The sequence below is a fragment of the Rhinopithecus roxellana genome, chromosome 1, assembly GCF_007565055.1.
Source record: "Rhinopithecus roxellana isolate Shanxi Qingling chromosome 1, ASM756505v1, whole genome shotgun sequence".
Classification (NCBI taxonomy): Eukaryota; Metazoa; Chordata; class Mammalia; order Primates; family Cercopithecidae; genus Rhinopithecus; species Rhinopithecus roxellana.
In genome coordinates this window covers 57,249,212-57,273,623 of record NC_044549.1, presented here as the reverse complement: position 1 = coordinate 57,273,623, position 24,412 = coordinate 57,249,212, and the positions used below count along the sequence as shown (strand labels likewise).

At 48.2% G+C, this 24,412-nt stretch overlaps 2 protein-coding genes across 4 annotated transcripts in view; both read right to left on the bottom strand.

Moving 5' to 3' along the window:
* Positions 1 to 7,934: 7,934 nt before the first annotated feature.
* On the bottom strand, positions 7,935 to 15,443 carry C1H3orf62 (chromosome 1 C3orf62 homolog). Its single transcript, XM_010369819.1, has 3 exons — positions 13,956 to 15,443; positions 12,168 to 12,259; positions 7,935 to 9,017 (listed from the first exon to the last, which is right to left on the bottom strand). Exons 1-3 carry the CDS (start codon positions 14,399 to 14,401, stop codon positions 8,752 to 8,754), a joined length of 804 nt encoding a protein of 267 aa, XP_010368121.1. The 5' UTR covers positions 14,402 to 15,443; the 3' UTR covers positions 7,935 to 8,751.
* The window catches only part of USP4 (ubiquitin specific peptidase 4), a 68,168-nt gene continuing 58,840 nt past the window's right edge, over positions 15,085 to 24,412 (bottom strand). For 2 of the 3 annotated variants that reach the window (XM_010369793.2, XM_010369802.2), the window contains 6 exons: positions 23,772 to 23,842; positions 23,389 to 23,507; positions 22,911 to 23,060; positions 19,613 to 19,716; positions 16,342 to 16,430; positions 15,085 to 15,981 (listed from right to left, as the gene is read on the bottom strand). In XM_010369793.2, coding sequence (XP_010368095.1) covers positions 15,823 to 15,981; positions 16,342 to 16,430; positions 19,613 to 19,716; positions 22,911 to 23,060; positions 23,389 to 23,507; positions 23,772 to 23,842 — 692 coding nt within the window. In that variant the 3' untranslated portion in view covers positions 15,085 to 15,822. The remainder of the gene's footprint in view (positions 15,982 to 16,341; positions 16,431 to 19,612; positions 19,717 to 22,910; positions 23,061 to 23,388; positions 23,508 to 23,771; positions 23,843 to 24,412) is intronic. The other variant, XM_010369810.2, reaches the window with a different exon arrangement.

The following is a 24,412-nucleotide window of genomic DNA, read 5'->3' as shown; positions in this document are numbered from 1 at the left end:
GGTCTCAAACTAAACTGACCTCCAGTGATCTGCTTGCCTCAGCCTTACAAAGTGCTGGGATTACAGGCGTGAGCCATTGGGCCCGGCCACACCCGGCTAATTTTTATATTTTTTGTAGGGATGGGGTTTCACCATGTTGCCCAGGCTGGTCTTGAACCCCTGGGTTCAAGTGATCGTCCCTACTCAGCCTCTCAAAGTGCTGGGATTACAGGCATGAGCCGAGTTTATGCCAGGCCTGAGGCCAAGACTCTTTGTCAAATCAGGCATTTTCCAGACAGCCTAGAACACAGTCCTTCCCCACTACAGCTGGGATCCATTGTCAAATAGATTTCCTGAGTAAATCTTTGTTCCCTCTAGATATTTAGTTGGAACCTAAAATATTAATGTTCTCCCACACATTCCAAGAAGAATGCAAATAACATGAGCCTCAGATTGTTTCTGGATGACAGAGTCTTTTTCTTTTTTTTTTTTTTTTTGAGACGGAGTCTTGCTCTGTCGCCCAGGCTGGGGTGCAGTGGCCGGATCTCAGCTCACTGCAAGCTCCGCCTCCAGGGTTTACACCATTCTCCTGCCTCAGCCTCCCAAGTAGCTGGGACTACAAGCGCCCGCCACCTCGCCCGGCTAGTTTTTTGTATTTTTTAGTAGAGACGGGGGTTTCACCGTGTTAGCCAGGATGGTCTCGATCTCCTGACCTAGTGATCCGCCCGTCTCGGCCTCCCAAAGTGCTGGGATTACAGGCTTGAGCCACTGCACCTGGCCTTTTTTTTTTTTTTTGAGACAGAGCCTTGCTCGTCGCCCAGGCTGGAGTGCAGTGGCACAATCTCAGCTCACTGCAACCTCTGCCTCCTAGGTTCAAGAAATTTTCTGCCTCAGCCTCCCAAGTAGCTGGGATTACAGGTGCCTGTCACCCACGCCCGGTTAATTTTGTTTTATTTTTAGTAGAGATGGAGTGTCACCTTCTTGGCCAGGCTGGTCTTGAACTCCTGACCTCACGATCCACCTGCCTCGGCCTCCCAAAGTGCTGGGATTACAGGCGTGAGCCACTGCACCCAGGCTTTAATTTTTTTTTTTTTTTTTTTTTGAGATGGAGTCTCGCTCTGTCACCCAGGCTAGAGTGCAGTGGCCTGATCTTGGCTCACTGCAAGCTCCGCCTCCTGGGTTTACGCCATTCTCCTGCCTCAGCCTCCCGAGTAGCTGGGACTACAGGCACCCGCCATCTTGCCTGGCTAGTTTTTTTGTATTTTTTAGTAGAGACAGGGTTTCATCATGTTAGCCAGGATGGTCTTGATCTCCTGACCTCGTGATCTACCCGTCTCGGCCTCCCAAAGTGCTGGGATTACAGGCTTGAGCCACCACGCCCGGCCTAATTTTTTTTTATAAAAAACTTTTTAAAAAGGGCCGGGCACAGTGGCTCATGCTTGTAATCCCAGCACTTTGGGAGGTTGAGGTGGGCAGATTGCCTGAGGTCGGGAGTTTGAGACCAGCCTGACCAACATGGAGAAACCCCATCTCTACTAAGAATACAAAAAATTAGCCAGGTGTGGTGGTAGCTGCCTGTAATCCCAGCTACTTGGGAGGCTGAGGCAGGAGAATCGCTTGAATCTGGGAGGTGGAAGTTGTAGTGAGCAGAGATCACACTATTGTACTCCAGCCTGAGCAACAAGAGGAAAACTCCATCTCAAAAAAAAAAAAAAAAATTAAATATAGGCCAGGCATGGTTGCTTACGCCTGTAATCCCAGTACTTTGGGAGGCCAAGGCAGGTCTATCGCTTGAGGTCAGGAGTTCCAGACCAGCCTGGCCAACATGGCCAAATTTCATCTCTACAAAAAATAAAAAATTAGCCGAGTGTGGTGGCAGGAGCCTGTAATCACAGCTACTTGGAGGCTGAGGCAGGAAAATCACTTCAACCTGGGAGGCGGAGGTTGCAGTGAGGCGACATCGCACCACTGCACTTCAGCCTGGGTGAAAGAGACCCTGCCACACACACAACGCACACAAAATTTAAAAATAGAGATGGTGTCTCCCTATTTCCCAGACTGATCTCAAACTGCTGGGCTCAAGTGATCCTCCCGCTTTGGGCTCCCAAAGTACTGGGATTATAGGCTTGAGCCACTGCACCTGGCCCAGAGCCTTTTCACTTGATCTTAGCCAAAAGGCCGAGAAGCGATCCAGAGCCTTTTCAATAATCATCTATAATCAGGTGTATTGGCTTCCCAAGGCCTCCTACGGTTTGCATGACTCATTGCTCTTTGCTACCACATTAAAACATATTGTGGCTCAATCAGAAGTACCACTCTGAAGCTGGGCACAGTGGCCCATGCCTATAGTACCAGCACTTTGGGAGGCCGAGTGAGACTCCATCTCAAAAAAAAAAAAAAAAAAAAGTACCACTCTGGGCTGGGCACAGTGGCTCATGCCTGTAATCCCAGCACTTTGGGAAGCCAAGGAGGGCAGATCACTTGATGTCAGGAGTTCAAAACCAGCCTGGCCAACATGGTGAAACCCCATCTCTACTAAAAATACAAAAATTAGCCGGGTGTAGTAATGGGCCCCTGTAATCCCAGCTACTCAGGAGGCTCAGGCAGGAGAATTAGTTGAACCGAGGAGACAGAGGTTGCAGTGAGCCAAGATCTCACCACTACACTCTAGCCTGGGCGTGACAAAGTCTCTATTTTTTTTTTTTTTTTTTTTTGAGACGGAATCTCGCTCTGTTGCCCAGGCTGGAGTGCAGTGGCGCGATCTCCGCCTCCTGGGTTCATGCCATTCTCCTGTGGTGAGCCCCTGGTCTAGCCATTTCAGGAGGGAGATCGGCCTGAGCTAGGCCCCTTTTGCAAATCTTCATTGACCTTTGAACATTGACAACTCACAGTTTCACCAGTTGGCAGAATGGTGTTACTCTATCACTGCATTCCTGAGTAAAAAGGTGAGGGATATAGGCCCCCAGGTTGTCTGTCTCCTTCCTTCTGGTCTCCGGATGCTGTTGGAATCATCTCTGGGATTGAAAGAGATGGTGGTGGGGTGGGCCCAGGAGAATGTTAAGGAGTCAGGGCAGGTGTGCCAGGAGTTGGATCCCCTATCCTAAGAGTGAGGGGCACAGCAGGCAGATGGGTAAGGGGAACCCTGAGTCCTAGAGATGAGAAGGTACGTCCCAGTGCCAACTGTGGTGGCCTGAGCCTCACAGAGGCAGAGGTGTGCTAACGTAAGTGCTCCCAGAGCTTAACTGGCAAGAGTTCACAATCTAGAACCAGATCCATGTGACTACACAGGCAGTGATGCCTGTGAGTGTGGGGAACACAGGAATCGGAATGAACTGAGGGCCGGGTCATCATTTCCAGCCTGCAGCCAGCCCTTTTTAATGTCCTCTTTGAAAGAATTGCTGGCCAGACGGGGTGGCTCACGCCTGTAATCCCAGCACTTTGGAAGGCCGAGGCAGGTGGATCACGAGGTCAGGAGTTCGAGACCAGCCTGACCAACATGGTGAAACCCCATCTCTACTAAAAACACAAAAACTAGCCAAGCGTGGTGGCGCATGCCTGTAATCCCAGCTACTCAGGAGGCTGAGGCAGAAGAATCCCTTGAACCTGGGAGGAGGAGGTTGCATTGATCCAAGATCACGCCACTGCACTCCAGCCTGGGCAACAGACCAAGACTCTGTTTCAGAAAAAAAAAAAAAAGAATTGCTGCTTTTCTCCCAGGCCTCGGCTGTGACTCTGTGCTCCCTGCTGGAACTTCACTCTGCCATTCACTTATCTCTCTCCTTGTTCCTGCCCTTCTCAGCCTTCCCCTCCGGCTCTTAAATCTTTCTAGAAGCTTCTAAAGACCAGCTCCTCCCTTAAGTATTGTTACGAAGTTTATCATCAGTTGGCTTACAACCCTGGTTTCTAGTGGCTTTGGCATTAACACTGGTGGGATGCAGCCATAGATCCTGGAAACCTCTTGTCATAGGGTTGGATGGGTCCAGCTTCTCATATGCCTTGTGCTATGGCTTGAATTTGCAGTTTGCAACTAGCAAGTTCCAAAGCTATTTATTTTTGAAGCTGTCTTGTTTCTATTTTGATTCTGGTAATCCAAATTGCAGTTTGGTGTTTCCATGGAAACAATTCAGTGATTGTTTGGCTTGCCAAGATGAACTGTGGGGGAGAGAACTGAATGATGTAAAACATTTAAAGTTTCTCAGTCATGAACAAGGTCAACTATCAAGTCTCCCTGAGAAATATTTGGTCCTAGCTCCTTACAAACCGGAGGAAGTTTTATTAAAATTCTGGGCACCTGTTCCCCCTCCAACTAAATCCCTGGAGAACAGCTCCCCAAACCCTGTTCTGAGCAAATAAGCATATATCTGCCCACTGTATAGACTCAGATGACGAAGGCGGGAAGTTCTTCTTGGGCACCTCAGGGAGCCAGAGATGCAGAGACAGGAGTAGATCGTGTCACCAGGGAAATGAGGAGGCCTATGTGCCCACTCACTGCTAATCTGGGACTGCCATGGAGAGGCTCAGGACTCACCTGCTTGACTGTACAGCTGCATTACTACAGTGAGGAAAAGTTCCACATTCAAGGATTCCAGGACGAACTGCCTGTTTGGCAAATCTGAATTTTCACATAAAGGCTTTGCTTAAGCAAAGACATACCTGTCTCTTTGGCCAGGGAGAGCCTGTATTCTCCCTCATTCCCCACCCTCACCCTGTGCTGGGCCCTCATTCCCATCTCTACTCCAGGTAGGTTAAAAAAAAATAAATAAATTTCAAAGTCTTCTAGAGTTAGGGATAGATAGATCCCCATTTTTAAAATTTTTTTGAGACAGAGTCTCATTCTGTCACCCAGGCTGGAGTGCAGTGGCACGATCTCAGCTCACTGCAATGTCTGCCTCCTGGGTTCAAGCGATTCTCCTGCCTCAGCCTCCCAAGTAGCTGGGACTACAGGCATGTGCCACAACGCCAGCTAATTTTTGTATTTTTAGTAGAGACGGGGTTTCACCATGTTGGCCAGGCTGGTCTCAAACTCCTGACCTAAAGTGATCCACCCACCTCAGCCTCCCAAAGTGCTGGGATTACAGGCGTGAACCACCCTGCCTGGCTAGATCCCCATTTAATACAGCCACATCTGCAAAGCCCTACCTGAGAGGGGCCAGGCCCTGACCAGTAGTAAACCAGTGACCTATCTAAGCTCCTGAGACCTAGAGAATCCAGCTCCTGAGGATCTAGCTACCCCAGAAAAGGACTGCCCTTGTGTCAGGGTCCTGCCAAGCCCTCCTGTTGTGGCCCCTAGACTCCACTCCAGAAACTGAAAGTTGGGTCTGGACAGGTACTTTGTGAAGGATGTCCATGGCTACTTGACTAGAGATGAGGATTTTTAAACTAACTGCTTTTGTCTTTAAAGAAGTGATTGATACATGTCCACTGCAGATAAATTAGAAAATACAGATGACAAAAAAAGACTATACCCTCTTATCCATCACTCCCAAAAGTTTTTTTGCACATGAGCTCATACACATTTTCACAAACTTGAGATCAGCTGCACTTGATCCAAAGTGCAATTACATGCATTTTAAGTTTGGGGATAACTTTAGATTTACAGAAAAGATACTTCATATATATCCTTCACTCAGCCTCTCCAATGTTAACATCTTACATAACTCTGATACATTTGTCAAAACTGAGAAACTGACATCAATACATTAAACATTAGTTTTTATTCAAGTTTTATCAGTTTTTCCAATAATGTTCTCTTTCTGTTCCAGGGTGCACTCCAGGATTCCATGTTGCATTTAGCCATTCTGTCTTCTTGGTCTTTAGTGCTCTGTTGATAGTTTTTGAGTCTTTCCTTATTTTTCATGACCTGAACAGTCTTTTTTTTTTTTTTTTTTTTTTTTTTTTTTGAGGTGGAGTCTCACTTGTTGCCCAGGCTGGAGTGCAGTCATGCGATCTTGGCACACAGAACCTCCACCTCCTGAGTTCAAGTAATTCTCCTGCCTCAGCCTCCTGTGTAGCTATGACTAAAGGCACATGCCATGACGCCTGGCTAATTTTTGTACTTTTTTTTTTTTGAGACGGAGTCTCGCTCTGTCGCCCAGGCTGGAGTGCAGTGGCGCGATCTCGGCTCACTGCAAGCTCCGCCTCCCGGGTTCACACCATTCTCCTGCCTCAGCCTCCCGAGTAGCTGGGACTACAGGCACCCGCCACTGCGCCTGGCCAATTTTTTGTATTTTTAGTATAGACGGGGTTTCACCATGGTCTCGATCTCCTGACCTCATGATCCGCCCGCCTCGGCCTCCCAAAGTGCTGGGATTACAGGCGTGAGCCACCGCGCCCGGCTAATTTTTGTACTTTTAGCAGAGATGGGGTTTCACCATGTTGGCCAGGCTGATCTCGAACTCGTGACCTCAAGTGATCTGCCCACCTCAGCCTCCCAAAGTGTTGGGGATTATAGGCATGAGCCACTACACCTGGCCATCTCGACAGTCTTGAGTTCTGGCCAGGTATCCTGTAGAATGTCCCCCACGTCTGGATTTGTCTAACATTTGTCTCATGATCATATAGTGGGAATTTTGGTTTTTGGTAGGAATACCAGGGAAGTGATGTACCCCTCTCATGACATATACATGACATCACTTGGTTAGGTGTCTGCCAGGCTTCCCCACTATAAATTTGTGACTTTTCCCTTTTCCCACTTTAATCATAGGAAGAATCATTAAGTCTAGTTCACCTTCAAAGGGTGGTAATGAGGTGGGAATATGGGGGTAAGGACAGGAATTAAGCTCCACCTCGTCTATAGAAGAGTGTCCACAACCACATGTATTATTTGGAAGACACTGTTTTGAGACCTGTTTTTCTGAGTATCAAGTAACCTGACATCTCTCCATCCAGACAGGCTATTCTTCACCTGAGCAGGGGCAGTCGAGCATGCTGTGAGCACTTCTCATTTGCTTCCATTCTTCTTGCTCAGGGAGAAGAAATTGGCCTCTGACTCCACAGGCTGTGAATGCTTATCGAGTGTGTTACCTCCTGCAAGGACTGAGTGGTAGGCGGCCTGGAAGGAGCCTCTAGTTAGTCTTAACCTCTACTCCTGCCCCAGGCAGGGCAGTGGCAGTGACCACAACTGGTTGGGAACCAGGGCACGCCCACTGGGGAGGTACGTGCAATCAAGTGGCCAGGGTCTAACCATACTATAGTTCTTGGGGCGCCAGCAGGTGCCAGGCCAACCTCTGCTAAGGAGTGGGTGTGTAGCCTCCACCTTGGAGCCCAGAGGAATCACTAGACCTGTGGTAAGGGGTGTTGCTGGCTATGCAGCCAGCCCTATGCCAGAGTCACTGGCCTAAAGGACAGTCTGCTCAGCAATCACTCAGCTGTTAGGCCTTTCTCCCCAACTCTTTGGTTTGTTCAGGCTTTAGCACTTATAAACAGCCCTGGCTGGTCCAAAGGTAGTGAGTTATCTCAGTTGACTACTGACAGTTACGGATCTAACTGCTTGTTCCCCTTTTTCCCCCCTTCTTATACTATACTTCACTTGGTCTTTAAAAACAATCAGGCCGGGCGCGGTGGCTCAAGTCTGTAATCCCAGCACTTTGGGAGGCCGAGACGGGCGGATCATGAGGTCAGGAGATCGAGGCCATCCTGGCTAATACTAAAAAATACAAAAACCTAGCCGGGCGAGGTGGCTGGGCGCCTGTAGTCCCAGCTACTCGGGAGGCTGAGGCAGGAGAATGGCGTAAACCCGGGGGGCGGAGCTTGCAGTGAGCTGAGATCTGGCCACTGCACTCCAGCCTGGGCGACAGAGTGAGACTCCGTCTCAAAAAAAAAAAAAAAAAAAAAAATCAAAGCAAAAAACAGCCTTTCATCAGCTCTGCCTCACCCCCATATTCCTTCCTTCTTATTAGCTCAGGAGGTGGGCACTTCCCTGAGATTCAGTTTCCTTTCTTCCCCTTTTTTTTTTCTTTTGAGAGAGGGTCTCACTGTCACCCATGCTGGAGTGCAGTGGCACGATCTCAGCTCACTGCAACCTCCACCTCTTGGCCTCAAGTGATCCTTTCGCCTCAGCCCCCACCCAAGTAGATGGAAATACAGGCATGAACCACCACGCCCAGCTAAATTATTATTATTTTTTGAGACGGAGTCTTGCTCTGTCACCCAGGATGGAGTGCAGTGGTGCCATCTAGGCTTATTGCAACCTCTGCCTCTGGGTTCAAGCAGTTCTCCTGCCTCGGCCTCCCAAGTAGCTGGGACTACAGGTGCACACCACTACTCCTGGCTTATTTTTGTATTTTTAGTGGAGATGGGGTGTCCCCATGTTGGCCAGGCTGGTCTCAAAACTCCTGACCTCAAGTGATCCACTCGCCTTGGCCTCCCAAAGTGCTGGGATTACAGGCGTGAGCCACTGTGCCTGGCCACTCCTGCACTTTTTTTAGGGGTCCATGGAAAAGAACACCAAGAGACACAGAAGAGGCCCACAACCCACACGTACCATGGGTACTGGGTATATTGAACATCAATCAAAAAAACACATTCGAGAGGTCAAGGAAAGTGAAAAAAAAAAAAAAAATCAGTAATAGGAAACATTTCAAAGCAATGGAATTCAAAAAAACTGGTCTAACAGCTTAAAAAGGAACATAACTGGGATTTAAAAAGGGTCTGGTAATTCAGGTTCTGCCAATCTTTTGAGAAATGTGGCCCCTGACGGCCACTGTGGCTGCTTCTGCTCAGGCTGAAGGGCAGCCTCCTGCTGTAAGGAATCAAAGCTTAGATCAACTGTCCTTACTCAATTTGGTATTTCAAAGAGGTCATCACATTGTAGTCCTCTTCCAAGTCCAGAACAGTCTCAATGATATTATGATCATCAAAAGCCCGTTTGAGGCTGCCAGGGTCAGCATCTGAGGCCTTCTGAGGGCTCTTGTCCACGAGCAGGGCCCAGGCTTCCTCTTTGAAGGGTGAATCTTGGCAATGACCACACACGTGGTTCAATTCGTTTTCAAATTCTATTTTTCCAGCCAATTCTTCAATAGTTCGGATGCTTGTATGGTCTTAAAAATAAGAACATTCAGCTTTACAATTCCAGTGGAAGGTTTCTGAAGACATTTCAGGTGCAAGTTAAAAACCATGAATGGGTTGTCATTCGTCAGGGATTATGCAAAAGCAGGCATTCCTGCCCCAGGACAGGCAGGCTGCCAGACTGCCAAATTAAGGTGGGTTTGGTACCTGCCTTTCAGGCCCAAGCTTTTACTGAGTTCCAAACACATGCCAGTCCCCAAGAAAGGTGTAAGTGTGAGGGTATAGAAATGTACGTGGTTGTCTGTCCTGGCTCTCAGGGATGACAAGACACAATGTGAAAAAAAAACAAGGTCTTTAGGGTAATCAAAATGCTGCCCAGCCAGGAGCAGTGGTGTGTACCTGCAATCCCAGAAACTTGAGAGGCTGAGGTAGAAGAATCACTTGTGCCCAGGAGTTTGAGACCAGCCTGGGCAACAGAGTGAGACCCTGTCTCAAAAAAAGGCTTCCTGATGTTGGTGAAGGCCAAGGGAGATGGTGAGTAGAGGCAGTAATGACTTCAGTTTACCTCCTAGAGCTAGTGGAGGAGACTCACAGGCTGACAGGGGTTTTACTTTGTGGCCCAGGGTGAGTACCTACCCTCACCAGGCCTTCCTTTCCTCCCTCATAACCTGGAGACCCTTCAGAAACAATAGCTTCAGGTAGCACCCCAGGTTATACATCCCTTTACTAGGAGCTGTAGTATGAGTTTTTTAAAAACAGGGCACATTGGCATGGTGTGCCTATAAACTCAGCACTTTGGGAGGCTGAGTCAGGAGGATCACTTCAGACCAGGAGTTCAAGACCAGCCTGGGTAACAAAGCAAGACCTCGTCTCTATAAAAAATACTACTACTAATAATAATAAAAAGACAAAACAAAAAATAGAGCACATGTAGTTCACATATAAGACATTCAGATTTGTATGTAGAAAAAAAGTCTGACAGGATGTATGCTATACTGTATTAACAGTGGTTATCTCTGGGTGGTAGAATTATAGGAAAGCTTTTGACTTCTAATTGTTTTCCTAATCTTTTTTTTTTTCTTTTTTTTTTTGAGACAGAGTCTCGTTCTGTCACCCAGGCTGGAGGGCAGTGGTGCGATCTCGGCTCACTGCAACCTCTGCCCTCTGTCTCCTGGGTTGAAACAATTCTCATGCCTCAGTCATCCAAGTTGCTGGGATTACAGGCGTGCACCACCACACCTGGCTAATTTTTTGTGTTTTTAGTAGAGAAGGGGTTTCGCCATGTTGCCAGGCTGGTCTCGAACTCCTGACCTCAAGTGATCTGCCCGCCTCTGCCTCCCAAAGTGCTAGGATTAAAGGTGTGAGCCACTGTGCCCAGCCCTTCTCCTAACCTTTAATTACCGACCCCAGCTAAACTACTCTCTCCTTTTTGCCTATGTCCTGTTTCCTAAAAATCTAAGCTCAATCACCATGTCCTAGTGGCCACCATCCCTTGCCTTCAGGGACTCAATGTATCTAGACATTTATGACATGACCTGATTGATGTATCACCTCACAAGATAATCAACTGTATGAGGGAAGGAACAGGGTTTGTTAACATTCAGTTCTGTACTCAATGCAGAGTCTGAGCAAAACAAATCTACCAAATAAAAAGATGAGTGTTTTGGGCAGGCGTTATGGCTCTTGCCTGTAATCCCAGCACTGGGAGGCTACAGTAAGTGGATCACTTGAGCCTAGGAATTCGAAACCAGCCTGGACAACATAGCAAAACCCTAATACAAAAATTAGTCAATCATGGTGGCGTGCACCTGTAGTACTACTGTAGTACTACGGCTACTTGGGAGGCTGAGCTGGGAGGATCACCTGAGCCTAGGGAGGTTGAGGCTGCAGTGAACTGTGATTGTGCCACTGCACTCCAGCTTGAGTAATATAATGAGACTCTGTCTCTCCCCCCAAAAAGTGGTGGTGGTGTTTTTTTTTTGAGATGGGATCTCATACAGTTGCCCAGGCTGCAGTACAGTGGTATGATCATAGCTTGAACTCCTGGGCTCAAGTGATCCTTCCACCTCAGCCTCCCTAGTAGCTGGGATTACAGGCACACACCACTGTGACCAGCTAATTAAAAAAAATTTTAAGAGACAGATCTTGGTATGGTACTCAAACTAGAAGAGAGTGTTTCTTTTTTCTTTTTTTTTAAGACAGAGTCTCACTCTGTCCCCAGGTTGGAGTGCAGTGGTGCAATCTCGGTTCACTGCAACCTCTGCCTCCCAGGTTCAAGCGATTCTCCTGCCTCGGCCTCCCGAGTAGCTGGGATTACAAGCATGCACCACCACGCCCGGCTAATTTTTGTTTTTTTTTTTTTTTGAGACTGAGTCTCGCTCTGTTGCCCAGGCTGGAGTGCAATGGCGCGATCTCGGCTCACTGCAAGCTCCTCCTCCTGGTTTCACGCCATTCTCCTGCCTCAGCCTCCCAAGTAGCTGGGACTACAGGAGCCCGCCACCATGCCCGGCTAATATTTTGTATTTTTTAGTAGAGACGGGGTTTCACCATGTTAGCCAGGATGGTCTCAATCTCCTGACCTCGTGATCCGCCTGCCTCGGCCTCCCAAAGTGCTGGGGTTACAGGCGTGAGCCATCGGGCGCGGCCAATTTTTGTTTTTTGTTTTTTTTTTGAGACGGAGTCTCGCTCTGTCGCCCAGGCTGGAGTGCAGTGGCCGGATCTCAGCTCACTGCAAGCTCTGCCTCCCGGGTCCACGCCATTCTCCTGCCTCAGCCTCCCGAGTAGCTGGGACTACAGGCGCCCGCCATCTCGCCCAGCTAATTTTTTGTATTTTTAAAGTGGAGACGGGGTTTCACTGTGTTAGCCAGGATGGTCTCGACCTCCTGACCTTGTGATCCGCCCGCCTCGGCCTCCCAAAGTGCTGGGATTACAGGCTTGAGCCACCGCGCCCGGCCAATTTTTGTATTTTTAATAGAGACGGGGTTTCACCATATTGGTCAGGCTGGTCTTGAACTCCTGACCTCATGATTTGCCCGCCTCGGCCTCCCAAAGTGCTGGGATTACAGGCATGAGCCACCGTGCCCGGCCGAGAGTGTTTCTTAAATCTGAGATACTTGCTGATTCAGACCCATGTGAAGGACCTACCTTCCCAAGGACAGGATGGACTGGCCCACTGTACTCACCGATCATATCAAGCAGATCCTTCGTGACCTCTTGGCTAGAATTGTTGAGTGGCATGTTTGAGTCAGCCTTCAAATCTCTCTCCATATCTTTCCTGCAGCCCCAGGTTGGGGGGAAGAAAAGGTGGGGAATTAGATTCTCTTTCAAGAAAATATTGAAGGGAAACTCAGTTTTAGATAATCTCAAAGACAAAAACTTACTAGTGATCTTGTCATTTATGCTTTGATTAGAGGACAATTGGAAACTGCTACATCAGTGGAGAAACTAACAGCTTTACCGTAATAACTCACATGACTGTATTACAGACTCACATGCCTGTATCACAGACTGCATTAATTTTTTTTCTTTTTCAGAGACAGGGTTTAGCCATGTTGCTTAGGCTGGTCTCGAACTCCTGGGCACAGACGATCCACTCACCTCGGTCTCCCAAAGTGCTGGGAATACAGGCATGAGCCACCTCACCCAGCCTGCATTTGTTTGTTTTATTTATTTACTTATTTTTATTATTTTATTTTTTTGAGACGAAGTCTCACTCCTGTCCCCCAGGCTGGAGTGCAATGGCGCAATCACAGCTCACTGCAACCTCTGCCTGCCTCCCGGGTTCAAGTGATTCTCCTGCCTCAGTCTCTGGAGTAGCTGGGATTACAGGCGGCCACCACCACGCCCAGCTAATTTTTCTATTTTTAGTAGAGCTGGGTTTCACCATGTTGGCCAGGCTGGTCTCAAACTCCTGACCTCAGGTGAGCCATCCGCCTCAGACTACCAAAGTGCTGGGATTCAGGCGTGAGCCACTGTGCCCAGCATTTTTTTGTTTTTGTTTTTTTTAGATGGAGTCTTGCTGTTACCCAGGCTAGGGTGCCGTGGCAAGATCTCAGCTCACTGCAACCTCTGCCTCCTGGGTTCAAGCAATTCTCCTGCCTCGGCCTCCCGAGTAGCTGGGATTATAGATGCGTGCCACCACATTCGGCTACTGTTTGTGTTTTTAGTAGAGACAGGGTTTCACCAGACCTCAAGTGAGCCACCCACCTCAGCCTCCCAAAGTGCTGAGATTACAGGTGTGCCACCACACCCGATAAGGCCTGCACTGCTTATGAGTACCAATATATTTGTGGAGTTGAAAGGAAAAAATTTTTTTGTGGAGTTGAATGAATTAAATGGCCTCTTTATTCCCTTCCTATGAAGCAGCCAAGATGGCAGAACTTTGAAGTTTCATCTCTTATGTTCATCCCTTCTCCAAGTCAAGGTGTCTGGGACCAGGCAATTTCAAGTTACTTGGGAGAAAAAGTCTAGAGGAGACCTGGTGATGGTCCAAAAACGCTGGGGTAAGAGTGGGGAGCAGAGGCAAAAATAATCCAGGAAGTAGGGCCCAGACTTCAATTCAGCCTCTCCCTAATGTGGGCAAAGGAGGGTATCAAAGGCCCCAGTGTCCAGATTCAAACACAGGAGTTAAGATGGAATTAAGACTTTGTTTCTGCAACTTAAAAAATAAGGTTATTTTAAACACCAGGTTATTTTACATCCACTACCCCTTTGGGTACTGCAAAGTGGTTTCCATGACTGGTTTGACATCAACGATTGACAACTAGCCCCTCAACTGGAACACATACACAAAATATAACTGTTTCCTAGGCCAGATTCTGAAGAATGTCTATGAACTCCCCAAATGCAGTCACAGAGTTGCCAAGAGGAGGTAAAGCACTGTCATGAACTAAATCTAGGACCTTCAACAATTTTTTCAGAAACAAGAATCCCCTTAATTGTAGCTGTTAAGCTATCAAAATTAGAATCACCTTAAATTTTCTTTTCTCCAGTTTTCCCCCTCTCCTGCAGTTCTCCAAGACTCTCTTTCAGATGCCAAAATGGAGGAATGTATCAATACATTTTCCTTGCTGGTCAGAGGTTTTCTCTCGGGGCACAAAGCATGTGGTTTTGCATTTACCAGGGCATGGTTTGTTGCAAAGGCAGGGTTCTCATTCTCAGGAGCACATGGGACAGCAGCAAAAGGAACAGCAGAGGAGCAGGCTGCCAGAGGATGTCTTCTGCAGAGGAGCCTGTGCACGGGCAGCGAGGAGGAGAGCGGCGCGGCGCTCAGTTCCAGCCTCCGCTGGCTTGTGCACTCCTGGGAATAACTAACTCCTTCAAATGCCCGGTCAATGGCTGCAGTCAGTTCCTTTCTGCATCTTCTTAGTTTTTCAGACATTTCTCCTAAAAGCGACCATGCCTTTATGTAATGCATTGGAAATGCACAGGGCAACACAACGTTACAAATGAGGCTGCAAACCACCCCGATCGGCCACGATTTCCCGGAGCTTGGCCCTGGCTAAAGCAGGACCCACAAGCCTCGGACTTTCCTCCTGGAGTAGGCGGTTGTCGGCTATCGCGGACGAACCCGCGATCTGCCAGAAACCCCAAGGACGCCCCGCCCCACTTCCCACAGCTTCCTGGCCTGACCCGCCACTGCCTCTCGCCCCACCGCGGCTCCCAGGCCGCCGGGCCGTACCCCGCACCCCGCCCTCTGGCAGGTCGCAGCCACGTCTTTGTCCTCACCCGCAGCGCAGTGACACCGACCCAGCCAACGGTCATCGCATGCGCGCGCCCCGCGCAGGCCCCAGACCCCCACGGATTAGGTTAAAGGTCAAAAAAGCCCAGACCCGTACGTCCGGTTCCTTAAGGCCTTGTGGCCCCACACGCGGCAGCTGGCCCCTCGGTGGGAATGGGGACGGGTCTTTCCACCGGGGCCCCGGTAAGAGTCTTGGCAGGGATGAGGAAAGAACCCGTTCTAGAAAGCATCTGGGTAACACCAAAATGTATTACTACCCTAAATCGGCATGAACTGGAGCCCTTTCCAGGCTGACAACTCCCACAAAGATTTCTGTTCTCAAGCCAACATGGAAACAACTGGACGGGACAAAGCACCAGGCAGTTTTATGTACTGACTTCCTTTAAGTGTTACCTAATAAAAAGTGTGTTATCTAATAAAAGTTCCACGCAGCATTTAACCGTCTTAATTCATCTAGGGTAGCAGGGGATATAACATAACTGCTGGGTTCCAAAGGAGGTTGAGGGGCCAGGATCCCCAACACTAAATATCTTCATTTCCTTAGCGGGGAGAAAGCTGGAAATTACAAGATGACTCAACGGAGAAATGGGCTTCAGTGGGTAACTTTCAAAAAATTATAAACCCGTATCAGTGCACATAGTGAGGGAAAGGGGAGTTTACTTGAGGCTTGGGTTACTGTGAGCAGACTACTTGGGGTAACCAGTATCAGCATCAGGACCAGAAATCCAGGCGCTCAGGGCAGCCCTGCAGGTGGGGTGGGTCTCCAGGCTGCTCCATACTCAGCGCCTGTGTTTCTCTCCATTCTTTGGGATCCATCAGACATACTCCATTGTGTACCCCCATCCCACCCCTTTTCAGCTTCACAGGTTTCACAGAAATTTCTCACCACCTGTTTAAAAATAAAAATAATTCAGCCACTGGACATAGCTTCTTCTAGGTAAACAGTCTTTTTTTTTTTTTTCCCCCTTCTGCTCATAAAAGAAGGGTATTTCCTTGTCTGGTTTTTAGACAGAACACTAGCAGCCTGCAGAGTGTCAAAGATGTTCTCCTGGGGAATTACGCTGGTGCTGCAGGGTGGCAGGATCGTGGAGTCAGCATCAGTTGGTGTCCATGCTGCAAGCCTCATCATCCCCCATGCCCTGCTGACAGCTGCTTGGTCGTGTCCCTCCATCAGAGGAACCAGAACTGCTGAGTGAAGGCGTCTTATAAAATTCATCATCTCGACGCTGGTAAAATAGCACATAAGCTGCTTTAGTCTAAAATACAAGAGGGGGAAAGGCCATTCAGTGGTTGGAAAAATCACCCATTTTCCCCAGCTTTTTTCTAGCTGTCCAAAACCCTCAAAGATCTGCCATATCCACACAGTGGAGACCCTTCCACCTGAGGATGGCTGCCCCTGCCAGGAAGCGGGGAATGGAAGGAGCCCTGTGCAGAGAACTCTGAGGTGAGCTGAGCATCTCATTTATGAAGGTCCCTGAAGGAATGCCAGCCAGCTCTCACACCTAGCTCCCACTGTCACATCAGGATGATGAAATAACCAACTAGCCTGATAGAGGCTCTTCCCAGCTTTAATCCATAAAGACACGAGGAAGAACCACATATCATGGCCTACTCACCACTATCTGATCCTCAGAGGCCAGGGACACGTTGCTATCATCAAAGTAATACCATTTCCCATTCAGTTTGTTCTTCGCATATGCAGTGTCTGCCAAGTTAACAAAGAAAATACTCTAGCGGTCTCCAGAGAATTAATCTGGCTAGCTTATTAGGCATGCACTAAATAAACACAAAAATCCCCAAAACAAAACCCCTGAAATGAAAAATAGTTTACAGTATGTGTCTTAACAACCAAAAAACAACTCACCTTCTTTTCTAATCTGTTCCTTCTCAAAAAGGATGAAAAGGCTAAAAATGGAGCTGTCAGGGACCAAGGTTTTAAACTATAATTTTGGGAAAATAATCCAAAAAATAGAGCTATTCAGTGCCAATCTTCAGGATGGCTATGTGCAATAATCTAAAACCAGGGAACCTGTAAAAGGAGCTGAAACTTCGAAGATTTAAGCAAAACAATAGCTCTCACAGGGACATGTCAAGTCAATCTCCCCCACTGCGTCTAGGCAGGTGGCTACTAACATCAACAGAATGCTTAGTGCCTCTGGAGCCTGCAGAATAATCCCAGTTAGGGGAACACTGGGTGTTTGGGTTTAAAGAGCTGGGATGTGAACAATATACCTTAGTCTCTGTCTCAAAAAAAAAAAAAAAAAGAAAGAAATTTATCTTTCAAACTAGGAGTCCAGAGTCTGTGGTTGGGTAACAGTTTCCCACAATGATTTAAGCACTTCTCACAGACAATGCTCCCTGTCTCGATTTTAGACTATTCCCAAGCAGGATGTGTTTATTACAGCAATCCCAGCCCAGTTCCTGCTCCACCCAGACTCTCAGAAACCTCAGAATCCAATGGAGATCTGATTTCCAGTGTCATCTTACCGTGTGGCTTTAGGTAAGGTGTTCAACACTGCAGCCTCAGTTCCTCACTATAGCATTGACTGCACAAAGTGGTAGTGAGGATCATGGGAAAGGGCAACAGAGAAGGTGTTCACGGCCAGTTCACACAGTCTGTGCTTGACACAATAGCAGCAATGGTGGCTTTCAATCTTGAAGTTCCAACTGTAGGCCCAATGTGTACCCTCACACAACCAGCCTAACCTCATGGATGAGAAAACTGAGGATGAGAAACTTGCCCAAATGGTATGTTTGTATGCAAAAATTAGCAAATAAAAATGAACACAGGCTGGTCACGGTGACTCACACCTGTAATCCCAACACTTTGGGAGGCCAAGGCAGGGTGGATCACTTGAGCCCAGGAGTTCAAGACCAGCCTGGGCAACATGGCAAAACCCCATCTCTACTAAAAATACAAAAAATTAGCCGGGCATGATGGCGGGTGCCTGTAGTCCCAGCGACTTGGGAGGCTGAGGCAGAAGAATGGTATGAACCCAGGAGGAGGAGCTTGCAGTGAGCCGAGATCGTGCCACTGCACTCTAGCCTGGGCAACAGAGCGAGACTCAGTCTCAAAAAAAAAAAAAAAAGCAAACCTTACAGAAATTTTGCAAAACAGTAAAGCAAAGAGGGAAAAAGTAAAATTAACATTTTGGTGTCAATCCTTCCAGGCTCACACTCCTCGGCCCATCACAGTTTCTTTGCTTGTTCGTTACCACAGTTGTGATAATACCTTTTGTAAGGATGTAATTTTGTGTAGTTGTTTTCATTTAACATACAATCAGCATTTCCCCAGGTTAGTATTAATTTAATTTTTATTTACTTTTTATCTTTTTTTTCTTTTTTGAGATGGAGTTTTTCTTGTTGCCCAGACTGGAGTGCAATGGCATGATCTCGGCTCACCACAACCTCCGCCTCCTGGACTTCAAGTGATTCTCCTGCCTCAGCCTCCCGAGTAGCTGGGATTACAGGCATGCGCCACCACGCCCAGCTAATTTTGTATTTTTAGTAGAGACCAGGTTTCTCCATGTTGGTCAGGTTGGTCTTGAACTCCTGACCTCAGGTGATCCACCTGCCTGACCTCCCCAAGTGCTGGGATTACAGGCGTTGAGCCACCACGCCTGGCCTACTTCTTATCTTTTTAAGATAGGTCTTGCTCTGTTGCTCAGACTGGAGTAAAGTGGCACAATCATGGCTCACTGCAGCCTCAACCTTCCAGGTTCAATGGATCCACCAGCCTCAGTCTCCCAAGTAGATGGCACTACAGGGGTGCCATCACATCTAACTAATTTTTTTTTTTATTTTTTAGAGAGAGTATCTTGCGTTGTTGGCCAGGCTGGTCTTGAACTCTTGGTCCCAAGTGATTCTCCCGCCTTGGCCTCCCAAAGTGTTGGGATTATAGGCATGAGCCACCATGCCTGGCCTAATTTTATTTTTAATGTTTATGTATTCTTCCATCAAGTAGACAGTAGTGCCAGTTGGTCACCAATGCTCTAACTTTTCACTGTTTTAAACAGGTATCTGTGTGTATAAAGCTTCTCCCCAGTGTCAAGTTATTTCCTTACGATAGATTCCTAGAGGTGGGGTTACTGAAGTAAAGAATATGAAAATGGAAAAAAGAACTTTAAAAAAAGAACTAAAAGGCCGGGCACAGTGGCTCACGCCTGTAATACCAGCACTTTGGGAGATCAAGACCATCCTGGCTAACACGATGAAATCCCGTCTCTACTGAAAATACAAAAAAATTAGCTGGGCGTGGTGGCGGGCGCCTGTAGTCCCAGCTACTCGGGAGGCTGAGGCAGGAGAATGGTGTGAACCTGGGAGGCAGAGCTTGCAGTGAGCAGAAATTGCGCCACTGTGCCTGGGCAACAGAGCGAGACTCCATCTCAAAAAAAAAATAACAAAAAAAAGAATTAAAAAAAGAACAGGCTGGGCGCGGTGGCTCAAGCCTGTAATCCCAGCACTTTGGGAGGCCGAGACAGGCGGATCACGAGGTCAGGAGATCGAGACCATCCTGGCTAACACGGTGAAACCTCGTCTCTACTAAAAATACAAAAAAACTAGCCGGGTGAGGTGGCAGGCGCCTGTAGTCCCAGCTACTCGGGAGGCTGAGGCAGGAGAATGGCAGAATGGCGTAAATCCGGGAGGCGGAGCTTGCAGTGAGCTGAGATCCGGCCACTGCACTCCAGCCCGGGCGACAGAGTGAGACTCCGCCTCAAAAAAAAAAAAAAAAAGAACAGAGAGGGGAATCACTATGAAGAAAGACTGCAGCATGAAGCCTGTGAAACTGCATAAGCAAAGCATTTAGGGCAATGCCTGGTCCACTGGTGAGAGATGATGGCCAAGCGCATTTCAACATCTCAGAAGGAAGCAGATGTCAATACTTACAGTGGCCAACCCCCATGGCTCCATAATGATTGGACACGGCAATGAGGTCGTACACATAAGGCCTTGCTGACGGGTTACAGACAAACTCAGACATGTTCAGCCCTCTGAGCACAAAACACAAAAATAGTTCTTGAATGTTAAACCCAGACAAAGTAGTTAGAGTAACCCAGCAACCTCTGTTATGCAACAGAGCAGAACACAGGGAGGCACTCAAACTATTCGAGAAAGACCAAGATGTAAGGGGCCCTAGGGTCCATGTTCTGACCACTGACATATTCAGGCTAGAAAATGGGGCCGGGTGTGGTGGCTCCTGCCTGTAATCCCAGCACTTTGCGGGGGCCGAGGCAGGTGGATCACCTGAGGTAAGGAGGTTGAGACAAGCCTGACCAACATGCTGAAACCCTGTCTCTACTAAAAACACAAAAATTAGGCCGGGCACCGTGGCTCACGCCTGTAATCTCAGCACTTTGGGAGGCCGAGGCGGGCAGATCAGAAGGTCAGGAGATTGAGACAATCCTGCCTAACATGGTGAAATCCCGTCTCTACTAAAAAATACAAAAATTAGTCGGGCATGGTGGCACATGCCTGTAATCCTAGCTACTTGGGAGGCTGAGGTAGGAGAATCGATTGATCCTGGGAGGCGGAGGTTGCAGTGAGTAGAGATAGTGCCATTACACTCCAGCCTGGGCGACAAGAGCGAAACTCCGTATAAAAAACAACAACAACAACAACAACAACAACAACAAAAACGCCAGGCGCAGTGGCTCACGCCTGTAATCCCAGCACTTTGGGAGGCAGAGGTGGGCAGATTATGAGGTCAGGAGATCGAGATCATCCTGGCCAACATGGTGAAACCCCATCTCTACTAAAAATAAAAAAATTAGCTGGGCGTAGTGGCGCGCACCTGTAGTCCCAGCTACTCAGGAGGCTGAGGTAGGAGAATCGCTTGAACCCAGGAGGCAGAGGTTGTAGTGAGCCGAGATCGTGCCACTGCACTCTGGCCTGGCGACAGAGCGAGACACCATCTCAAAAAAAAAAAAAAAAAAAAGAACAGCAGCAAAAGAAAATGGGAGAAACTTTCTGGGTAACTCCAGCACCAGACAAAATGGTGATGAGTGGGTCTAGAGATACACACAGAGGCTTCAGCAACTATGCAGAAATGGCTGTTCTTAACAGAATTACAATTGGTGCCATAATAATTTAAACTCAACCAAAACAGGCCCCAGAAAGCTTTCTTCCTCCAATTCTTTATTTAAAATTTTTCAAACACACAGAAAAGATAAAGAATTTTTTTTTTTTTTTGAGACGAAGTCTCACTGTGTCACCCAGGCTGAAGTGCAGTGGCATGATCTTGACTCACGGCAACCTCCGCCTCTTGGGTTCAAGTGATTCTCCTGTCTCAGCCTCCCAAGTAGCAGGGATTACAGGCGTGCGCCATCATGCCTGGCTAATTTTTTTTTTTTTGTACTTTTAGTAGAGACGGGGTTTCACCATGTTAGTCAGGCTGGTCTCAAACTCCTGACCTCATGATCTACCCACCTCAGCCTCCCAAAGTGCTGGGATTACAGGCATGAGCCACTGAGCCCAGCCAAGATAAAGAATTTTTACAACAAATACTAGCCATCACCTAGAGTCTCCTGCTGACATGCTATACTTCATGTATCTATTCTTTCCCCCAGAAAGCATTTTAAAATGTGCATTTTGTGGGCAACTCCCTTTTTTTCCCTTTTTTTTTTTTGAGATGGAGTCTCACTCTGTCGCTCAGGCAGCAGTGCAGTGGCACAATCTTGGCTCACTGCAAGCTCCACCTCCCAGGTTCATGCCATTCTCCCGCCTCAGCCTCCTGAGTAGCTGGCACTATAGGCGCCCGCCACACCACACCCAGCTAATTTTTGTATTTTTAGTAGAGACGGGGTTTCACCGTGTTAACCAGAATGGTCTCGATCTCCTGACCTAGTCTCAGCCTGCCTCAGCCTCCCAAAGTGCTGGGATTACAGGTGTGAGCCACTGCGCCCAGCCTACTTTTTTTTTTTTTTTTTTTGAGAGAGGGGCTTGCTCTGTCACCCAGGCTGGAGTGCAGTGGCACAATCTTGGCTCACTGCAACCTCCACCTACTGGGTTCAAGAGATTTTCCTGCCTCAGCCTCCCAAGTAGCTGGGATTATAGGCATGCACCACCACACCCACCTAATTTTTGTAGTTTTACTGGAGACAGGATTTCACCATGTTGGCCAGGCTACTCTCCAGCTCCTGATCTCAAGTGATCCACCTGCCTTGGCCTCCCACAGTGCTGGGATTACAGGTGTGAGTCACTGTGCCGGCCTCATTTTTATTTTTATTTTTGAGATGGAGTCTCGCTCTGTCACCAGGCTGGAGTGCAGTGGCACGATCTTGGCTCACTGCAACCTTTGCCTCTCAGGTTCAGGCGATTCTCCTGCCTCAGCCTCCTGAGTAGCTGGGACTACAGGTGCGTGCCACCACATCCAGCTAACTTTTGTATTTTTAGTAGAGATGGGGTTTCACCATGTTGGCCAGGTGGTCTTGATCTCCAGACCTTGTGATCTGCTCACCTTGGCCTCCCAAAGTGCTGGGATTACAGGCGTGAGCCACCATGCCCAGCCTATTTTTTTTTAAATATATTTTTTATTTTTTGTAGAGAGGAAATCTGTTTCCCAGGCTGTTTTTGAACTCCTAGGCTCAAGTGATCCTCCCACCTTGGCCTCCCAAATTGATGATATTACAGGCATGAGCCACTGTGCCCAGCCAGGGAACATCTATCTGTTGACTTATTTTCCTGTTCTTAGTTACGGTCTGTACCATGGGGCTTGAGAGGATATGAGTAGACAGCCAGTCCCAGTCCCTACCCCAGGGACAGGACCATGGCAGGTCTGCAGCCCAACTGCACCCCCCAATAATAACCCAACTCTCCCTGGCAAGCTATTCTTGGTTGCCTTGTCCCCTATTGGGCTGCCTCTGCTAAGGTGAGGCTACCTGTGACAGATGATGGACAGGAAAAACAGGACAGTTAGGTGGCCTAAGTGACCTGAGAGGGAAACTAGCAGTGGCAGGGATGACTGTGAGCAGCCTGTGTCTGGGCAAATGCTTCCACTGAAGAGTCTCTTCCCCGAAGATGCAGGATAGGGACAGGAGGGGTAACTACAGCTAAACTCTGACCTCCTAGAGCCCAGCAACACACATCCTTACTCAGAAGTTTTTGGTGGCAAACCACTCAGCCAATCAGTGCCAAGATTTTCTGCCTGTTTTTAAATGTTCCTAACACCACAGTCACCATGACCCACCTGACTGGGAATTCTACAACTGTGTCGAGCTTATCCCTCCAGTATCTGTTGTAGGAGAAACGTTTGAGGTGGACCACCAGGATCTTGGGCAAGGACCATAGGTCAAACTTTTTTGTTGCCTGTTGATGCTTCTTACAGTTGGGACAGTACCTGAAAAGAAAAACCTCTACTTAGTAGGGCAGGCAGGCAGCCGGTGCCACTTGGGCACTCATGCATGGAGGCACAGCTGCAGTCCCCTGACAGCTGCCATCCTTTAGGTCAACACTCAACACTACTGCTTCTGGCCAGGGACCTGTATTCAAAATGGGGTGATGGCTTTCCTAGGAAACCTCAACTCACAGAGGACAATGTTGTAGGGTTGGCTATATAAAGAAGTGACACATCCAAATACAAAGGGGTTTATGTGCACAGATGGCCCTGGCAGATCTGAGTCCTGGGGTGCATGGGGCTTCCGCTCAGAGAGTGAGGAGCTGCATACCAGGGGTCATGCTCCCCAAGGGTCTCCATGGTGGTGAAGAGCTCTATGCAGTCTCTCAGGGCCACTGTGGTCTTCTTCTTCTTCTGAGGCTGCAACATGCTCACATGCTTCTCATAGGCCTATGGGAAACAAAGCACTCAGTTCTGCTGGAGAAAGAGATCTTACTGCACTAAGACACGAAGGCCTTCAGAGGCTCTCCCACATGGAATGTAGTAACCTTTCTAGAGACTCTGAACATAAAATGACAAAATCTTGAAGTGCTTTTCCTTCTCAGTCTTAAATATAACTTTCTAAATTGCTGTGCAACTGGTGAAAGTGATCGCAGTCCACATCCAGAGCAGAAATCAACAGACACCACCGACCACAAACCCCAAGGGACCTACCTCAGATTCTTGCTCATCATAGTAAAGGCTCCTAGTTTCACTGTCCCAATCGATGGCCAGTGTAGATCGAGCTGAGGAGGACCAAAATGTCACTTGTTATGGAATGGCAAGCAACAGGAGAGGCTCTCCAAGTGACAGGAGTGAGAAGGATCACACTCAGGCCACACCATCAACACCTTCTCCCCCATCAGCAGCCACTGCCAAGAGCAATGCTCTGCAATGGGCCAGCCCTTCTGACCCCCAGACCCAAAAAGCCTTTGGCAAAGACTTCCTTAGTGATACAGATAAGCTACAAAGGAACTAACTATGGAGAATTCTGAAAGCGCACAGGTCAAGATGGAGTAATAGGGCCCAGATTTATCATCCTACCACAAACCACAAAAAACCTGAAAATGGGCTGGGCGCGGTGGCTCAAGCCTGTAATCCCAGCACTTTGGGAGGCCGAGACGGGCAGATCACGAGGTCAGGAGATCGAGACCATCCTGGCTAACACGGTGAAACCCCGTTTCTACTAAAAAAAAATATATAAAAAACTAGCCGGGCGAGGTGGTGGGCGCCTGTAGTCCCAGCTACTCGGGAGGCTGAGGCAGGAGAATGGCGTAAACCCGGGAGGTGGAGCTTGCAGTGAGCTGAGATCCGGC

What these genes read in the sequence shown, in the direction of transcription:
- C1H3orf62 (XM_010369819.1), bottom strand. Translation starts at nt 14,401, where the DNA reads ATGCATTACATAAAGGCATGGTCGCTTTTAGGAGAAATGTCTGAAAAA. An exon ending in TGGAGAAAAGAAAATTTAAG is followed by an intron (nt 12,260 to 13,955) that starts GTGATTCTAATT and finishes CTGGGGCTGCAG; the next exon opens with GAAAGATATGGAGAGAGATT. An exon ending in GGATCTGCTTGATATGATCG is followed by an intron (nt 9,018 to 12,167) that starts GTGAGTACAGTG and finishes CTTATTTTTAAG; the next exon opens with ACCATACAAGCATCCGAACT.